A 17,159-nucleotide genomic window follows, 5' to 3' on the forward strand; every position below is an offset into this window, starting at 1 on the left:
TTATAACTTTCCAAATATCTTACATAAGAGAAATTTTTCCTCCCATATAAAACTAAAATTAATAAGTTAAATTTAATTAATGAATTAATATTCGAAAAAACTATATTAATCAAGTAACATCCACTACAAGTTTAAAAAATGTATTTGAATTTAAGGATTGAAATTTTGAACAAGATATATAAATATATATAGGGAGATTGTGAACTAATAGTAGGAATTGAAAAAGGCATAAATATAGTTTATTGTGTAAAATGTAAAACAAAATAATCAATAAAAATATAATTACTTATGATACAATTTTTAAAACCACAGCAAATAAACTTGAGCAATACATTGCTTAGAACTCTCTTTCGTATAAAAATATTGAATAACTAGTATAATTTAATCTAGAAATCTTTAAATCCTTTAATGTTGTCAAAAATGACATGAGCCAAATTATGCTATATTCATTTCACTTTGAGATGAGAATGTTCTTTCTTTTTTATAAACTGGATTACAAGGTTGAATCTTTGTGGAATTTGAATGCTTAAAAGAAATATTACAAACATACAAGTTGTGGTACTTCTGATGAATTAAATTGTTTTAAAACTCTCTTTTGGAATTATTTTAAAATGTTTTTAACCAAATCAGTATTCTTTAAATCCTTTGATGTAGTCATAAATGCGTAGAAGTAATTTCTGATGATTTTTCTTTCTGGTAAGCTGGGTCATAAGATTGAATCTCCGCTGAACCCCATAGAAGAAACACCACACCGTCCAATGTTGCAATAATCATAGTTATCAGAAACAATTTATGCCATTGCGCCAGTGTTTGCTGAAATTATATATGCATTAAAAATAATAATCACTTAAAAATACTTTCGTTGTTATAATAATAATATTTAAATCAATTAAAATAACTGCAGTTGAAAATAAAACGCAAATCTTGGACGGTACATTTGTATCCCCACTGTTAATTTTATCGAGCGATGTATTCAAACCAAACAAGTAAAGCGATTTGGAGATAAACAAGAATAAAACAAACAAAAACAATTTTAAGGTACAAAAGAACATGTGTGATCCACAATGCGATTCTGTAAATAATTGTTGTTTCAGTGTATTCACTTTTAAGAAAAATGTTTATGCTAATTGTAATCTTTACTTTCCGTATCGATATCTGCTTTAATTGATTATTGTCATATTGTCATCAACAGAGTTGAAAATGTTTGACTTAAGAAAAAAAAATTTAATGGCCTTTTACCAAATTCAATGTCTGCTAATTTTTGTGTTTTATAATAAAAATTTTATAATATCCTGGACGGCACGTGCCAGCCAGACATGGATATTCAGTTTCGATCTATCTACCAAGGGTAAAAAAAAATGTATTTCAATTCCAAATTGAGATTCAAAATATTTCGTTCCCCTTAGCGATTTTCTAAACTCTCTCCTAGGAAATTAAAATAAATTTCTCTCTTTCTATTTTATTTTATTTTTTACAACCGTCGTTGTACAGCCGACCCAATTTCCTGGGTTTACGACTACTAATGTTCAACTCTATAGCCTTGTAATTTTGAACCCAATCCAGAAGACAAGAGAACTCCTGGTTCGAGTATTGAGAGAAATCTGTTTTCGTGGAGAACTTTTTGATGAAGCTAACCCGCATTTGCGTTGCATGAAGAGGAAGACCAGGAGAACCCCCCCCCCCTCCTGTTAGCGTCGCTGCAAGGGGACTCTAACCCCTGATCCGTCTACCACTGAGGATATTTCACGTCAGCACTGTGGTCGGTGCAAGCCGGATGCGGAATTCGTATCGATATATCTCGTTTTATTTGCGATCTTTGATAATATCATGCTTAATTTTTTTTTTTTTCAATTCCTCTACGAGAAGTAAGATTTTACGAGCAGTAAGACAGTTCGGCCCACTTGATAACAACGAACTAGCCTGCCCCTACTTTATTCCCTTTAAACATCTAATGCATATAAATTGAGATATATGCACCATAAAAAATTTTATATATAAAATAATATATTGTAATATAAAACTCACTTCATATTTTGTTAATTGTCCAGTCAGAATAGGCAATATAAATCCGGATAAGCTAGCTATTGTGCTAAGGAATCCCATGAAAGGACCTAAAAGGGCATAAAATTTATAAATCATCAAGTATGAATTTAGATTTCAAAAAATCTATCCAATCAACAGTGAATGTAACTTGGATGTATTCTGCGAAATTAACTGCCTTTTGTATCAATAAGTTTTTGTGTTAGTGTTCAAAGCACACCAGTGTGCAGTAACTTTTGCCTTACTTAAAAAATACTTGTCCGAAATAAAGTCATCACCGACGCTCACATATGAAGGTATTTAAATTAATAGTTTAGTTAGAAAAATGAATAACTATGTTATTATATCAATACATTATCATTATTGACATTAATAACAGCAGTCAAAGTTAATGCAAAATTTAAATAAAACATGATGTGATTGCCCTGATATTGTTGATAACGATAATTATTCTTTTGATTTTCCTAATGTGCTTTTAACTATTTAATTATTTTCTCTGATAATTATTCATTTTCTATCTGAATTTGCATGTTTAATTGGCCTGATTTTGAACAAAGGTTTGAGATTTACATTTTAAGACTGATGATTATAGTGTCCTCTGAATAAAGATATAAGTACTAATTAAGCACTTCAAATATAATTCGTAAAGAAGTTTAGCGAATAAATATATAAAGTGTTGGAAATGTTCTCTGAAAACCAAGCTGTTTTAAAGTCCTTTTTTGATTTCTGATTGAAAGTAGATTAAAGCATCTTTTAAGATGGCAATTTTACAGCATTTAAAATTTTTATTGTTTTTTTTCTCTTTGTCCGTTTCCTTATCTAATTAACAAAGAACTAATTTAATCTCTCTACAGAGAATACAGCAGGTGATAATACGATTTTTTTATGTGTTGTGAAGCCAGAAAGTTATTATAAAAATAAAAGCGATTAAGTTCTTACGAATTTTTTCGAGTTAAGTCGTTAACAATTATATATTTTAGCTCTCAAATTTTCAGTGATTTAGGAATCTTTTAAAAAAGAAAGAATTATGCATAAAACTAACAAAAATTAATAAATAATAATAGTAAAGGTTTTGAACGACACTGTTAGAAATTTCTGGGGGAAAATTTTTTTTAAATAACAATTTATTTAATTGTTATTTTACCATATTCAAACAAAATAGTCAAATAATCATAAATAAGATGGTATTCAAACTATTAATTGATAGAAAGACCGTTTATTAACTGTTTTCCCATAATACGGTTAAATAACTAGAATTTTAACGAGATCCTTGTAACTGCGTACATATTATAGCCGAGAGGGCTAATCTGTCAGTCTCATGACCGAAAAAACAAGAATTCCAGTTGACGACATTATTACACCTCATTCCCTTCAAAACATGAAAAGCACTTTACAATGCCCTTTAAGTAACGAAAAGCTTAGCTCCAATGTGCAGTTAAATTTCTTTTTTATGATTGTAAGACTATACTGGTTGTAAATGGTTAAAAAAAAACCACATATTTTATATTCATGGTTTTATAACCATACGATCGGTAAACGGTTACGAACCGTAAAAGTAAAAAATGCTCTTTATCGTAAAATTTACGGTTAATTTTATGAACAAACTGTTGTTGGTTATTTTACCGTAATTTTAGAAAGAAAAGTGTAGCAGTGTATTTACTTATTACAGAACAATTCAATTATGCTAAGTTTAGCTCCAATGTGCAGATAAATTTCTTTTTTTATGGTTTTAAGACTAGGCTGGATGTAAATGGTTAAAAAACGGCGTATTTTTATATTCACGGTTTTATAACCGTACGATTGGTAAACGGTTTCAAACCGTAAAAGTAAAAATTGCTCTTTATCGTAAAATTTGTGGTTAATTGGATGAACAAACTGTTGTTGGTTATTTTACCGTAATTTTAGAAAGAAAACTGTAGCAGTGTATTTACTTATTACAGAAAAATTCAATTATGCAACATACTTATTGAAAAGCAATTCAAGATAACAAATAAATCAAGAAAAATATTGGCTTTTAAAGAAAAAACAAAGAATAAAAAATAAATTAAAACTTTTTGTTACACTCACCACAATATGTAGGCGTCATGTCAACAGCAACTATTAGACATCCTCCAAAAGTAAAACCTAGACCTGCATTACAAAAGAACAGGAAGACAATATTCCACATAATATCACATCCTGACATATACATACCTCCAAGTCCAAATATAAACAATATTACAGCTAAAATAAAAAACAAATCATTATCATAACACTAGAAGTAATAATATTTTTATGCACTTCTTTTTTGTGGAATTAAACTTGAGCAATACGGCAACATTTTTCGCTGGCAGCATTAACAGTAACATTTTGCTACTCACATGTTTTCTAAATAAAAAATCGTTAAGGTATGTACAGTCGGCAAAAAAAAAAATATCACCTTGAATAACTCTCGTTCTAATGATAGGACTTTCATGAATTAAGTGTAAATCTTAATGGTTCCTGGGGGTGACTTCAAATATCCTAATTAACTGTTAATTAAGTTACGAAATCAGACTAAAAAACGTACTTTATCTGAATAAACATATTTGGAACCTTGACCCTTGAAATAGGTTGCAGACAAAATTTCGAAAAAATTAGGTCTTAAATTGGGTCACAATAAAATTTATATGCATGACTTATATTTATATGTAAAATGTTTTATTCAAATCTCTTTTTTAAATTAGGAATGGATTTTTAGGCGACTAAAAAGGAAGCATCGTATTTTATAATTTAAAAAAAGGTAAAAGGTTTTTAGAGACAAAATCTATACATATATTTCTCTTACACGGCGACAAAAAAAACCTCATTACAACTCCCCGAATGGCAACGATAAAAGATCGACCAATGATTGCAGCTAAAAATTTCACATGCCAAATCTAGCTGAGGTGGCTCAACATATAGCGCTTTAAAAAACGGAAACTGAAATAACCAGAGAGAGCATTTTTCACCAAATGTGATCTCTTCTGAAATTCACCCTATCAGCTGTGGCAATCTCATACTATTAAGCTAGGCAGAAGTGAGTAGTCTTTGTCGATAGTATTTTAGTATTTTGTGGAAAGTGCTTTTTTTCACGAATTTATATATTACCAATTCATTTGACGATTTTTGATTTATATCATGAATTATATTATAGCACATTTCTAATAGGTTTAACGAATTACATGTCATTTATTTGAATTCAAATTTATTTCAATGACTTAGTATTTACTAAAAAGATGTAATTTTTTTTTTAAAGTTGTTATATGGATTTGAATTATTGTTTTGAATTTAAATATTTCTTCACTATTACCAAATTATTTTCTTAAAAATAATTCATTCTAGTTTTTGTCGGCTTCCACCAAATGAGAACTGTTGAAACTTTAGATTTTGCAATAGGAAAATACGTAGATTAATATGGTATAAAAAATTTATACGTCATAATTCAAAATTTTTTCATTCACAATTAAATTAAGTAATGAATAATTATTAAAAATTAAATTTTCATGAAATTATCTTTGGGTATATGAGTTTTATGAGTGGGAGAAATTTTATTTGATTTTCTTAATTAGTTACAAAGATATGACTTAAAATATAAAAATTGAAATTAACATTAAAGGGTCCGAATGTCCTTTAAACTGGATAAAACATTTGCACTAATCCCTTATTTAAACTTACCAAGTGAATTGCATCCTTTTCTAGCGAGATTTATTTTTGAAGTATCATTTTTATTAATCCAGAGAGAAAACCAACATGCAGTCAGACTTGCAATAGCCTGCACAACTTGAGGTGCTGAGGTGAAAAGCCCATTCTAAAAATGATAATAATTTGTACGTTAACACACTGCAAAATTGTTCAGTATTTAATTTCCCAAGCAAAAAGTGTTCAACTTATAAAATCTAAAAAAAAAAATTACATAAGAATCCTTATCCTCTTAGGACAGTTTAAAAACCCTTAATAAAATAACATAAAATTATTTTGACGTATGCAACTTATTTTCTCATTTTAAAAATGTATTGTTATGTTTACTTCTTTGTCCCAAATTTAAGATATCTTTCTTGTTTAAAATAATTTAAAATTTTGAAGATTTTTACTATGTTTGAACTATACTAAACTTAACCTCTTAATATTGTTTATATCATTAGTGAAGTTCCGATTATCAACAATGGTATAGTTTATTATCATGTTAAAGAAAGTGACAGCAAACAAGCACAACTTCATTTAGTAAGAATAGTCGTAATTGGGGAGAATTTGATTATAAAGAACATGAAAATCTTCCAACTTCATTCTATAACTACGCTAAAGGACATTTTTTACCCTTACGGTTCTGAAATTGTTTAAAACTAGTAAAACTATGAATATGAAACTATATGGTTTTTTAACCATTTACAACTAGCATAGTTTCAAAACAGTAATAAAAAATTTAACTGTATATTTTACTGTATTTTTTATTCGTATTGGGCATGGAGTTAGGTTGTAGTTGAGTAGTGTTTTATCAAATGAACTGTGGAATGTGGCTTAATTAGTTTATCCGGTTTTTTCATCTATCCTAATAGACGGGAAATACTAGACTCTTTTTGTACTAAGCAGCTTTTTTGCGCTGCCGAGTATGCGTGAATGAGAGCATCGTATTTTAATAGTCCAGGATAACAAATTGGAGAGTACAGGACACTGAAAACTTTTCATGAGCCTAAAGAAACGATTATTGATGTTGATTAAAGTGAACGATAAGGACGATGGGATTGTTTAGATAAAATGGAGAAAAAAATTCTTGCATTTGTGTGAAAAAACACACAAACTTCTGCCAATTTTAACTATTTTCAAAAAATAACAATATTAAAATAAATGCAAAATATTAATAAAAAATAGAGCTACAAAAAGTCTGAGTCTGTTATATTTGCTATTGCATATTTTAATAACTTTTCTGATTGAAAAAGTATCGCTTAAATATGCCAGATCTTAGAGAAGCCACTTTGCTCTCACATTTAGATTTTTTTTCAGATGAGCAAAAAAAGTTTTTTTTTTTAAATAATTTTTTTATTCATTTTTGCTGCTTCTACTCTATATTTAATTGAAATGACTCATTACCTAATGCCTTGGAATATACACCGAAGAGCCATTACATTATGACCACCCTGCTAATAACATATAGGACCATCTTTAGCCCTCCAAACTGCTAGCACCCGCCGTGGCATTGAATCCACAAGGTGCTGATATGTAGTCTGAGGTATCTGGTACCAAGCACTCACCAACTGGTCCTGCAATTCCTCACATTGCGAGAGGGTACCGTGGCAGCACGAATTTGGTTTTACAAGTAGGACCACAAATGCTCTATTGGATTGGTCAGGTGAATTTGGGGGCCAAGACATGACTTGAAAGTCACTGGAATGTTCCTCGACGATTCGATCCTTATGACATGGTGCATTATCCTGTTGGCAAAAACCATCCCCCGCAGGAAAAACTGTTGCCATGAGTGGGTGAACCATGAATGGATCTGCAACTATGTTCAAGTAGCTTACAGACGTCAGGAATTGTTCTATGAGGATTATGGGTCCTAATATGCCCCTTGAAAACACTGTTCCTGAGCAAGAAATCATGAAAACCTGGGCGAGCCCATTGTTATAGATGGAGGGTGGTCATAATGTAAGGGTTCTGCGGTATATATTTATTTAGTCAAAACTTACATAATCCTTTCAAAACTTTTGTACTTTTTCTAAAGAGGAATGAAATTGTGAATTAAATTATTTTTATTTTGCTTAAGACACTACGCTTTCTGAAAACTTATTTTCAAACTATTCTTACTTTAACTGTATAACTAAACTATTTTAACTATATAACTTTACTTATAATTTATATATTTACATTTAAATTTAATAAAATGCTGATCTGAAAAAAAAAGAAAAACTTTTTATGCCCTGCATCTTTCCATTGGAGAATATCATACATCATTCACCAAATCATTATACTCTCATATATTAATTGCTCCTTAACATTTTTGATACTTAAATTCCAATTAACGAATAAAAATATACAACTCCTTTTACCTCTTTGACAGGTATATTGAGACCATCATCCATAAACAATGGCTGTACAGTCAAAAGATAATAATTCATCCAGTATTGTCCAAACATTGGAATCATCAAAGAGTAAGTAGAAACCGAAGAGAGTATCTCTCTCCATGGTGTAGGAGAACGCTATACAGATACAAACATTAATTTTACATAATTTATATCAACACTTCATTTTAAATAAACATTAAACTTTTTCTAAGACGGAATCTATCGCTGCTGAACATATCTTCCATTTCAATCAGATTTACGTCATGCACATATCAAATTAATTAAGATTCCTTTAAATTTAATTAATTATTAATTCCATTAAATAAAGAGACATTTAGTAATAAAATGAAGAGCTTGCCTATGTATATGTTTCTTATAAATCCATAATTCTCAGATCATGGATCCTGAAATTTTGACAGCGAGTGGAAATAGCAGTTTTAACCTCCAATCGTAAAATTCTTTACAAAAAAAAAAAAAAAAAAAAAAAAAAAAAAAAAAAAGACGTAGTTGTGGAAGAATTTTTAAAGAAGGGTTTTTTTTCTCTCGTTAGGATCAGAATTACGAATCAATACAATTAGCATCAGCGATGCTTAAAAAAAATTTAGTTTTGGAAGAACTTTAAAAGAACAGTTCTTCTTTTTTCGTTTGGATCAGAATCCGAATCGATGCAATTAGCATCAGCGATGTTTAAACCTCTGACATAGAAGAGACATTGATGCCCTTTTTATCGGTTTTATTTTTGACGCTGAAATTACAATCACAAATATGTTTCGGCATTTTTATAATTAAGAAAAACAGTCTATATTAAAGAAATTATGTTAGTTTATCGGAATTAAATTTTTACTATAAAACATAAAATCCAAAAGAGGGAGTTAGAATTTTTCTCTATTCATATTGAAAATAGTTTATCAGTACAAACTAAGGTAAACAACGTTTAAGGGCACAAAAAATATTTATAAATGCAGACAGCTGTTTCGGATGCTCAAAGGGCAACCTTCATCAGTGCAACAGAAAGAAATGAGAGAAAAAAGGGTAAATATATAGAGAAAGGTGACGTCACAAGTGGGGGGGGGTTAGAGCAACGGCCAATAGGAGGGAAGGGTCTAAATTCAAATTTATCTAAATTCAAATTTTGACGCAATAGAAAAATCGTCTTGGAACAGGGCAACCAAAATCTCTTCAAAACATAGTTCAAACCTGAATAATAAGTTGAATAAACTCATCAAAGTCAATGATAAAAAACCTGACGTTAGTTTGCCTGTTGTTAATCAAAATTCTGTAGTTAATCTCTCAAATACCACTCTTACTAATGTTCAAATTAATGCTTTAAAACTTAACAATAATTTCGATATTTCAACTCTACCTTCATTACCTAAACTTATTGCTCCTATCGAAAGATCTTCTAAATTCAGTAAAATTAATGATGCTCAAAAAGATTCTATCAGACACCTTATTGCCAATACCGCAGACTTCAACTGAAAAATATCTAATTCCAACCTTAGCCTTTCCTCTAAAGTAGTTCTTAAAGATATAAAGTCCAATTCCAACTTAATCGTTACAAAAGCTGACAAAGGTGGTCAAATTGTTCTTCTAAACAAAACAGACTATTTGGAAAAATCTAAACAACTTATTCTTGATGGTCCTTATAAAGAAATTCCCAAAGATCCGAGAACTAAAGAATTAAATGTTATAAAATCAACTATTAAATCCTCTATGTTAATACCCAATAGACTTAAGGTTGTTTTGACTCCCTCTATTTCTCATTGCGCTAGATTTTATACTTTACCTAAGGTACATAAAGTTAGCACTCCTTTTAGACCAATTGTCTCCAACATTGGTACCTCGTCTTACAAACTCGCAAAATTTTTAGTTTCTGTCTTCTCCCCTCTCCTTGGTAATAATTCTTTCACTACCAAAAATTCCCTTGAGTTTGTTAAAGAAGTTAAAAATCTAAAACCTAATGGTTATTTAATGGCCTCATTTGATGTAAAATCACTGTTCACTAATGTTCCTGTTGAGGGGGCTTTGGATTGCCTAAAACTTAGATTTTCGGAATATCATTTTTCCCATTATGAGGTTGATGAATATTTTAACATCACCCGTGTTTGTTTACAACAAACTACTTTCGCGTTTGACAACAGATTTTACCGTATGACCAATGGTCTTGCCATGGGAAATCCTTTGAGCCCTATACTTAGTGACATCTATATGCATTATTTTGAGAATAAACTATTCAAAATCTTAACTTTCCCCTTTTATGAAAGATATGTTGATGACAGTTTTGCTTTGTTAGAGGAAAATAATTGTAATTTAGATCAAATTCTTAATGTTTTGAACAGCATTGATTCTTGCATTCAGTTCACCTTTGAATTAGAGACTGATCAAAAACTTCCTTTCTTAGATGTTCTTGTGACTCGGAATGATAATTCATTCCATACTACTGTCTTTCGTAAACCTTTTGCTGTTTCTCTTCCCCCTCACTACAAATCCTCCCACCCTCCCAACCCGAAACTTGCATCATTTCGGTCTTTTGTCTACCGTGCGGTAAATATTTGTTCTAACATTGATTTTCTTGATGCAAAATTAAATTACATCAAAGCCATTGCTCATGACAGAGGTTATTCTCCTAACAGTATTAATAATATTTATAAACACTTAACTAAACAATCGCCTACCGATAAACCTGCCAAAGAATTTTCGAACAATTTAGTCATTTTACCCTATTTTCCTAAAATAAGTCGGCAAGTTGCTAATATCCTGAAGAAGTTTGATTTTAATATTATTTTCAGTCCCATTAATAAGATAAAATTTTCTAATCTCAAACAGCCTATTGACAGTCAAAGTAGCTGGGGTATATACCAAATTGATTGCCAATGCGGCCGAAACAGCTGTCTGCATTTATAAATATTTTTTGTGCCCTTAAACGTTGTTTACCTTAGTTTGTAGTTTAGCACAAAGGTCGCCGACTTGTGTATTTAGTTTATCAGTAGTTGAGTTAGTAAATTAAAGAAATATGAATAACTGTTGATGTTGGAATGATGAATAACTGTTTCTCTTAGATTTAAATAAATAACAGCAAATGAGTGAAAATTTGAAGAAAAAAAAATTGTTTGGAAGTGAGCCGTGTTTGGAAGATTTTACTTTTAAAGCAAAGAAGAATAACGGTGTTTAATGCTGTGTATCATAATTATAACTTAATAAAATTCTAAATGTAATATTTTAAACCTATTTTGAACTAAATTAATACAAAATGAAAAAAAATGAAAAATAGGTTTAATAAGAATTCTGCGTCGAAAGATTTAATAGCTTACAATAAAACCCTATTTTCTTTTTTAAAAAAAGAACAAGATTATTGCACGCTCTTTAGTAAAATATTTATCTCCAACTTTTTATGTCTCGTAAACAGGATTAAGATCAAAGTGTGATTGAAGCACGTGCAGGTGATGTCATAGAATCAATATTTTGAAAACTGTCTAGATTAATATTTTCCTATAGCATCAGTATATAGAGAATTATTCTGCATAGTATAGTATAGTATAGTATAGTATAGTATAGTAAAGTATAGTATAGTATATATAGCCTCGTTATAAGTACATAAAAATATTATTAATGTATGTAGTCTTAGTATATATAGAAAACTGTCTAGATTAGCATAGGCCTATTTTGTTTATAGTTACGCTTTTGAAACGCGTTTACTGGAACCTAAATTGAACGTAATGTTAATGGTAATTAAAATTAAATAATACTGTATGTTATGGTACTAGTTCAACTGGAAAAATTGTTTAATTGTTGCAAGACTTACCAATCGAGTGTTGATCACAATCAATAGCTTAATTTTCAGTGTCAAGTGATATTAGGTACGTTTTTTTTTCCTGAGTGAAAAATTCTAAAATCGTGATTCGTTCCATTGATATTTGACAATTTTTTTACAGTACGGAGAACAGTTAATCGAAATGAAAAAAAATTTGAATAAATGAAAATAAAGACTAAAAAATAAAAAAAGGAAAAGAAAGACTGAAAGAAATGAAAATTATATCTTTACTTATGACTTAATTAAGTATTTAAATGCAATAAGTAATTTAAAATATACTATTTGTGCCGTCCTTAAATTTGTAATAAGTAATATTTTACACTATAAGGAGAATATAGCTTATTCTTGTTTCTTTTTTGCAGAACATTTGAACGCACTGTTACACAGTGTAAGTTCAAAACGCATTGGGAAAAGAGCGAATTTCAATTCAAGCAAAGAAAAAAAATGAGCTCGAGCCACCTTTTAGATTCACTAACCTTACATCACCCCAATGTTCCAATTTTCTTCATTACAATGATATTGTTAAGCGACAAGGGAACTCTAAGCATGATCAGTCTGCCGCTATGGATATTTTTGCGTCAGCACTGTAGTCGGTTCTAGCCGGGTGCTGTGTTCGTGTAGTTCAGCCACCGATGAGATTCAAACCGGGTCACCTCTGTGGAAGGTGAACGCTCTATCCTCTGAGCCACCACGGCTCAATATTTGTCATGCTGTAATACGGGATGTGCTAACAACTTATATCGCTCAAATATTGTCTAAGTTACTCTGGATGGCCTAACTGACTCTGGAGGACAGAATTAACAGTCGAGTTTAGGTAGTGAGTATCTTGTGATTTAAGCATAGCATTTTGCAATTAAAGTAATTATTAAAAGCGAAACATATCTTATAATGTTATTCCTTTACTTTTGTCTTTCTTCTAGTATTATTCTTCTGTAGTGATTTAAGTTATTATTATATTTACTTCAGCTTCATCTGTTGAACTTATGTTTTCTAATATATATTTCAGTTCATTTTCTGAAATGTTGGGATCATCTCTTGGATATTCAACATAGAAAATCATGATGAGAATGCTAACGAAAATTCCAAAGAAACCTGAAATAAAAAAGTAAATCATAATTATGTATAAATAACCATGCCAACTTATGAAATTACACATTATACCTCAGATATATAACCATTATTTTAACTACGTTCCAACTTATTATAAACTAACCTATTAACATATAATTTGGAAAGAAATTTGATTAAGTTTAAAGAACTGCTTTGAGTAGAAATAATGTATAAATCTATATCTCTAATATCTGTATATATATTATCTTTCCATTTTCATTTGAATAAAAAAAAATTGCAACACTATTTACCAAAAAATATTTCATACTCTCCTTTATCATTATAATATCTACCTCAATTTTAAAAAAAATTACCTTCAAAAATGCAGGGAACTTTTATTAAAATTAATCAATTTGTTGATCAATATTAAAAATAAAATAAAAGGTCATATAGCTATCAATATTTAAAAATAATGATCCAAAACATTCTACAGTTAGAAATAATTTTATACAAAATTTAGCATATTATTACTAAGATTTTTATAAACATTATTTTCTTATGTACAAATGCTGTAATAATATTACAGCATTTGTAAATGCTGTAATAATATTACAGCATTTGTAAGGTATTTAAAAATATTTTTACAGTGCAATATATATTTCAGTCTCTATTTATATTGAATATTAATATTAAATATTAATATTAATATTAAATATTAATATTAAATATTAATATTAAATATTAATATTAAATATTAATATTAAATATTAATATTAAATATTAATATTAAATATTAATATTAANTATTAATAATTAAATATTAAATATTAAATATTAAATATTAAATATTAAATATTAAATATTAAATATTAAATATTAAATATTAAATATTAAATATTAAATATTAAATATTAAATATTAAATATTAAATATTAAATATTAAATATTAAATATTAAATATTAAATATTAAATATTAAATATTAAATATTAAATATTAAATATTAAATATTAAATATTAAATATTAAATATTAAATATTAAATATTAAATATTAAATATTAAATATTAAATATTAAATATTAAATATTAAATATTAAATATTAAATATTAAATATTAAATATTAAATATTAAATATTAAATATTAAATATTAAATATTAAATATTAAATATTAAATATTAAATATTAAATATTAAATATTAAATATTAAATATTAAATATTAAATATTAAATATTAAATATTAAATATTAAATATTAAATATTAAATATTAAATATTAAATATTAAATATTAAATATTAAATATTAATATTAAATATTAATATTTTAAAATTGCATATCAAGAATCAAAAACGTTAACTATCTTTCAATTTTCAAAGAGGAATTTAGAATACTCTATAAAAGCATTCGGCCTATTCTGAAATTTTCATAAACTGTCATAGCATGATGAAATTTTGAAAATATACCCTACTTGACTTAAATGATATTTTGAATTTATTTTCATGCAAACTGCAAAGCTTTATTTTTTACTAGTAAGTTACATAAATATCAAAAGAACGGTGAAGCAACTGGAAGAAAAACATCTCTACTTCAAAATTATAATGTTATTTCAAAAACAAAGATACTTTTTTTTTACGAGAGCATGAGCAAAAGTTTTAATATATACAGAATGTAACGTAATGACCACTCTTTAGATATAATACTTTTAAAAAAGGAAGTAAAAAATAACTCGCATTTGGGGTCACAATTTAGTATTTTAGAAAGAAAATAATACAAACGCTCTAGCAATTCGTCGAATCACTAGTCGAATCACTAGCATTTGTCGAATCACGAGTGAAAATTCTTAAGATCAATTTGACTGCATAATGAAATTTTGAAGTGTTTCTAAAATCTACCTTTCACTGCCTTTCTTTTTCCGTTTGAAATTAAACTAGTTTTGAAATTATCAATTAGGCTGACCTGCGAAAGCTCAGGGGTTAAGGCACCGAACTGTCATTTTATTTTATTTTATAATCATCGTCGAACAACAGATCCAGTTATGAGTTTACGACTACCAATAATCAATTCGCCATCTTTGAAATTTTAAACCCTATCAGAAGACAAGGATACTTCAGGATCAAGTATTCGTAGAAATTTTACCTTTGTGCAGGACTTTTTGATGGAACTAACTAGCATGTGCGTTATATGGAGAGGAAAACCATCCACGGTTAGTCTGACAGGAAGGGAACTCTAATTCATGAGCCGTCTACCACTAAGGATATATCACGTGAGCACTGTAATCGGTGAGAGCTCAGGGTGGGATTCGTATCGACCATCCAACGTTGGAATTCAAACCCGGTTCACCTCATTGGAAGGCATACGTTCTAAACCCTGCGTCACCACGGCTTACTGAACATTACATTGCGAAGAGCTAGGGTTCGAAACCTAGAGGCAGCTTGAGGCCCACCCAACTTCAGCTTGAAACAGCTTGTCTGGGAATTAAAGACTGACCACATTGCCACAATTATGCCGTTGCTCACGAAATTTTGGAACATTTACCTCCTTTGTATTGATTGATTACATTTTTAAAGCAGTGTTTTATTTTCTGATTTAAACATTAAAAATTTATTTCGCCAGGGATTTTACTTTAATATTGAAAAGGATTCTGAAGAAAGTAAGAGTGGCCAAAACGGAACACCTCGTAAATTTTTAGTTTAACAAAGATTAGCTGTTAGATTTTTCCGCAAAAAATGATAGTTGTAAGATTTGTTTAAGTATATGAACACCAAACAAAATATGTATTTAATTAAAAATGAGTACCCATTATGTAGAAAGCCCATGGCCAACCATTATCCAACTTCAGTGCGCAAACTGGTCCAGATATCACACTGCCTAGAAAATTTCCCACAGGATAGCCGGTGAAAATGAATGTAGAAAGAAAACCTTTTTCCGGCTTCGGGAACCATCGAGCAGATAAAATTGATAATGCTGCAAAAGGCAGACCCTGAAAATGTTCACAATTCTTACTTAATTTATTTACGAATGATTAAGATTAATAACATGAAATGCTGGAAATGAAGATGCATTTTTTGTACTTCATTAACCGCAAACGGATGATGCGGATTACGGATTAAGCGAGACGACTCAAAATTTAGTAATGAAGATAGCTTTTTTATACAGTAGACTCTATATTTCATAGGATCATTTCTATCGTATGATTAGCTAGTTCACTATCCTCGGGCCGGGCAAGGTTGACTCAGCCTTCCATCCCTATGGTGGGTCGATAAATGAGTACCAAGCATGATTGGGAACTAAGCACTGAGGGTTTCGCGTTCGGCTGACCACCTAACCGGAACATCTGCTCCTGCATCCCAGAGCCCAAGATCAAGAAAACTGAGAAGGCACAGTAGGCCTTGGCCCTCTATGGGCAGTCGCTCCACTAAGTTTAGTTTAGACTCTATATTAACTGGAATTATGTGTCCGGTGTGTGGATCGCATCTGGGATCATCAAAAAATGTTAGAAAGGAAAATATCTTTTGAATATAGTCGACTTTTTATTCACCGGGATCGAATAATCAGCCTACAGATTATCCGCGACGACAAAAAAAATGCATTAACTGGGTTCGGATAATCGGAAGTGCGAATTATCCTGGATGACCCTAAGAACTTGGAAATGAAGACATATTTTTCTATATTCACTGGGATTGGGTGATCAGGGGTGTGGGCTATCGGGACGATCGAGAAAAGTTAGAAATGAAAATATATTTTGCATATAGACTCTTCTCCAACCGGGATCGGATAATACGGCTGAGGATTATCCGGGATATCTTAAAGAACTTTTGAACTTGTCCATCATTAGCACTGCAAGAAAGCATTGAACTCTTTCAAAGGTATAGAAAAATTCAAGCTTGGCTGTAGGAAATCAAATTCTTAGCGAGGATAAAAAATCTTAAGAAACTTCAACTGTTCTAAGAGTACAGACAAAAAGCAATGGAACTATGGATTGGCGAAGATTCGTCTTTTAAATCTTCTTAAATTTTAAGTGAGAAGATATTGAGTCTCTGTAACTTATTCAATGTTCAATGGAAATAAGGGATTTTAAAGAATGTCCAGAAATTTATGAGGATATTGTTTATAAATTAACTCACAATGTCGCATAAGTATATAATTATATATATCTGACACTATATATGATATTATATATATATATATAGTAATTGCATAT

At 29.5% G+C, this 17,159-nt stretch overlaps 1 protein-coding gene across 1 annotated transcript in view; it reads right to left on the reverse strand.

Annotated features, from left to right (window-relative positions):
* Nucleotides 1–217: 217 nt before the first annotated feature.
* LOC107448859 (putative inorganic phosphate cotransporter) overlaps nt 218–17,159 on the reverse strand; it is a 25,336-nt gene continuing 8,394 nt past the window's right edge. The window contains exons 4-10 of the mRNA XM_016064213.3: nt 15,755–15,938; nt 12,869–12,999; nt 8,082–8,231; nt 5,716–5,848; nt 4,108–4,263; nt 2,026–2,111; nt 218–813 (exon numbers count right to left, since the gene is read on the reverse strand). Coding sequence (XP_015919699.3) covers nt 655–813; nt 2,026–2,111; nt 4,108–4,263; nt 5,716–5,848; nt 8,082–8,231; nt 12,869–12,999; nt 15,755–15,938 — 999 coding nt within the window. The 3' untranslated portion in view covers nt 218–654. The remainder of the gene's footprint in view (nt 814–2,025; nt 2,112–4,107; nt 4,264–5,715; nt 5,849–8,081; nt 8,232–12,868; nt 13,000–15,754; nt 15,939–17,159) is intronic.

This window comes from Parasteatoda tepidariorum, chromosome 6, assembly GCF_043381705.1.
Source record: "Parasteatoda tepidariorum isolate YZ-2023 chromosome 6, CAS_Ptep_4.0, whole genome shotgun sequence".
Taxonomy (NCBI): domain Eukaryota; kingdom Metazoa; phylum Arthropoda; class Arachnida; order Araneae; family Theridiidae; genus Parasteatoda; species Parasteatoda tepidariorum.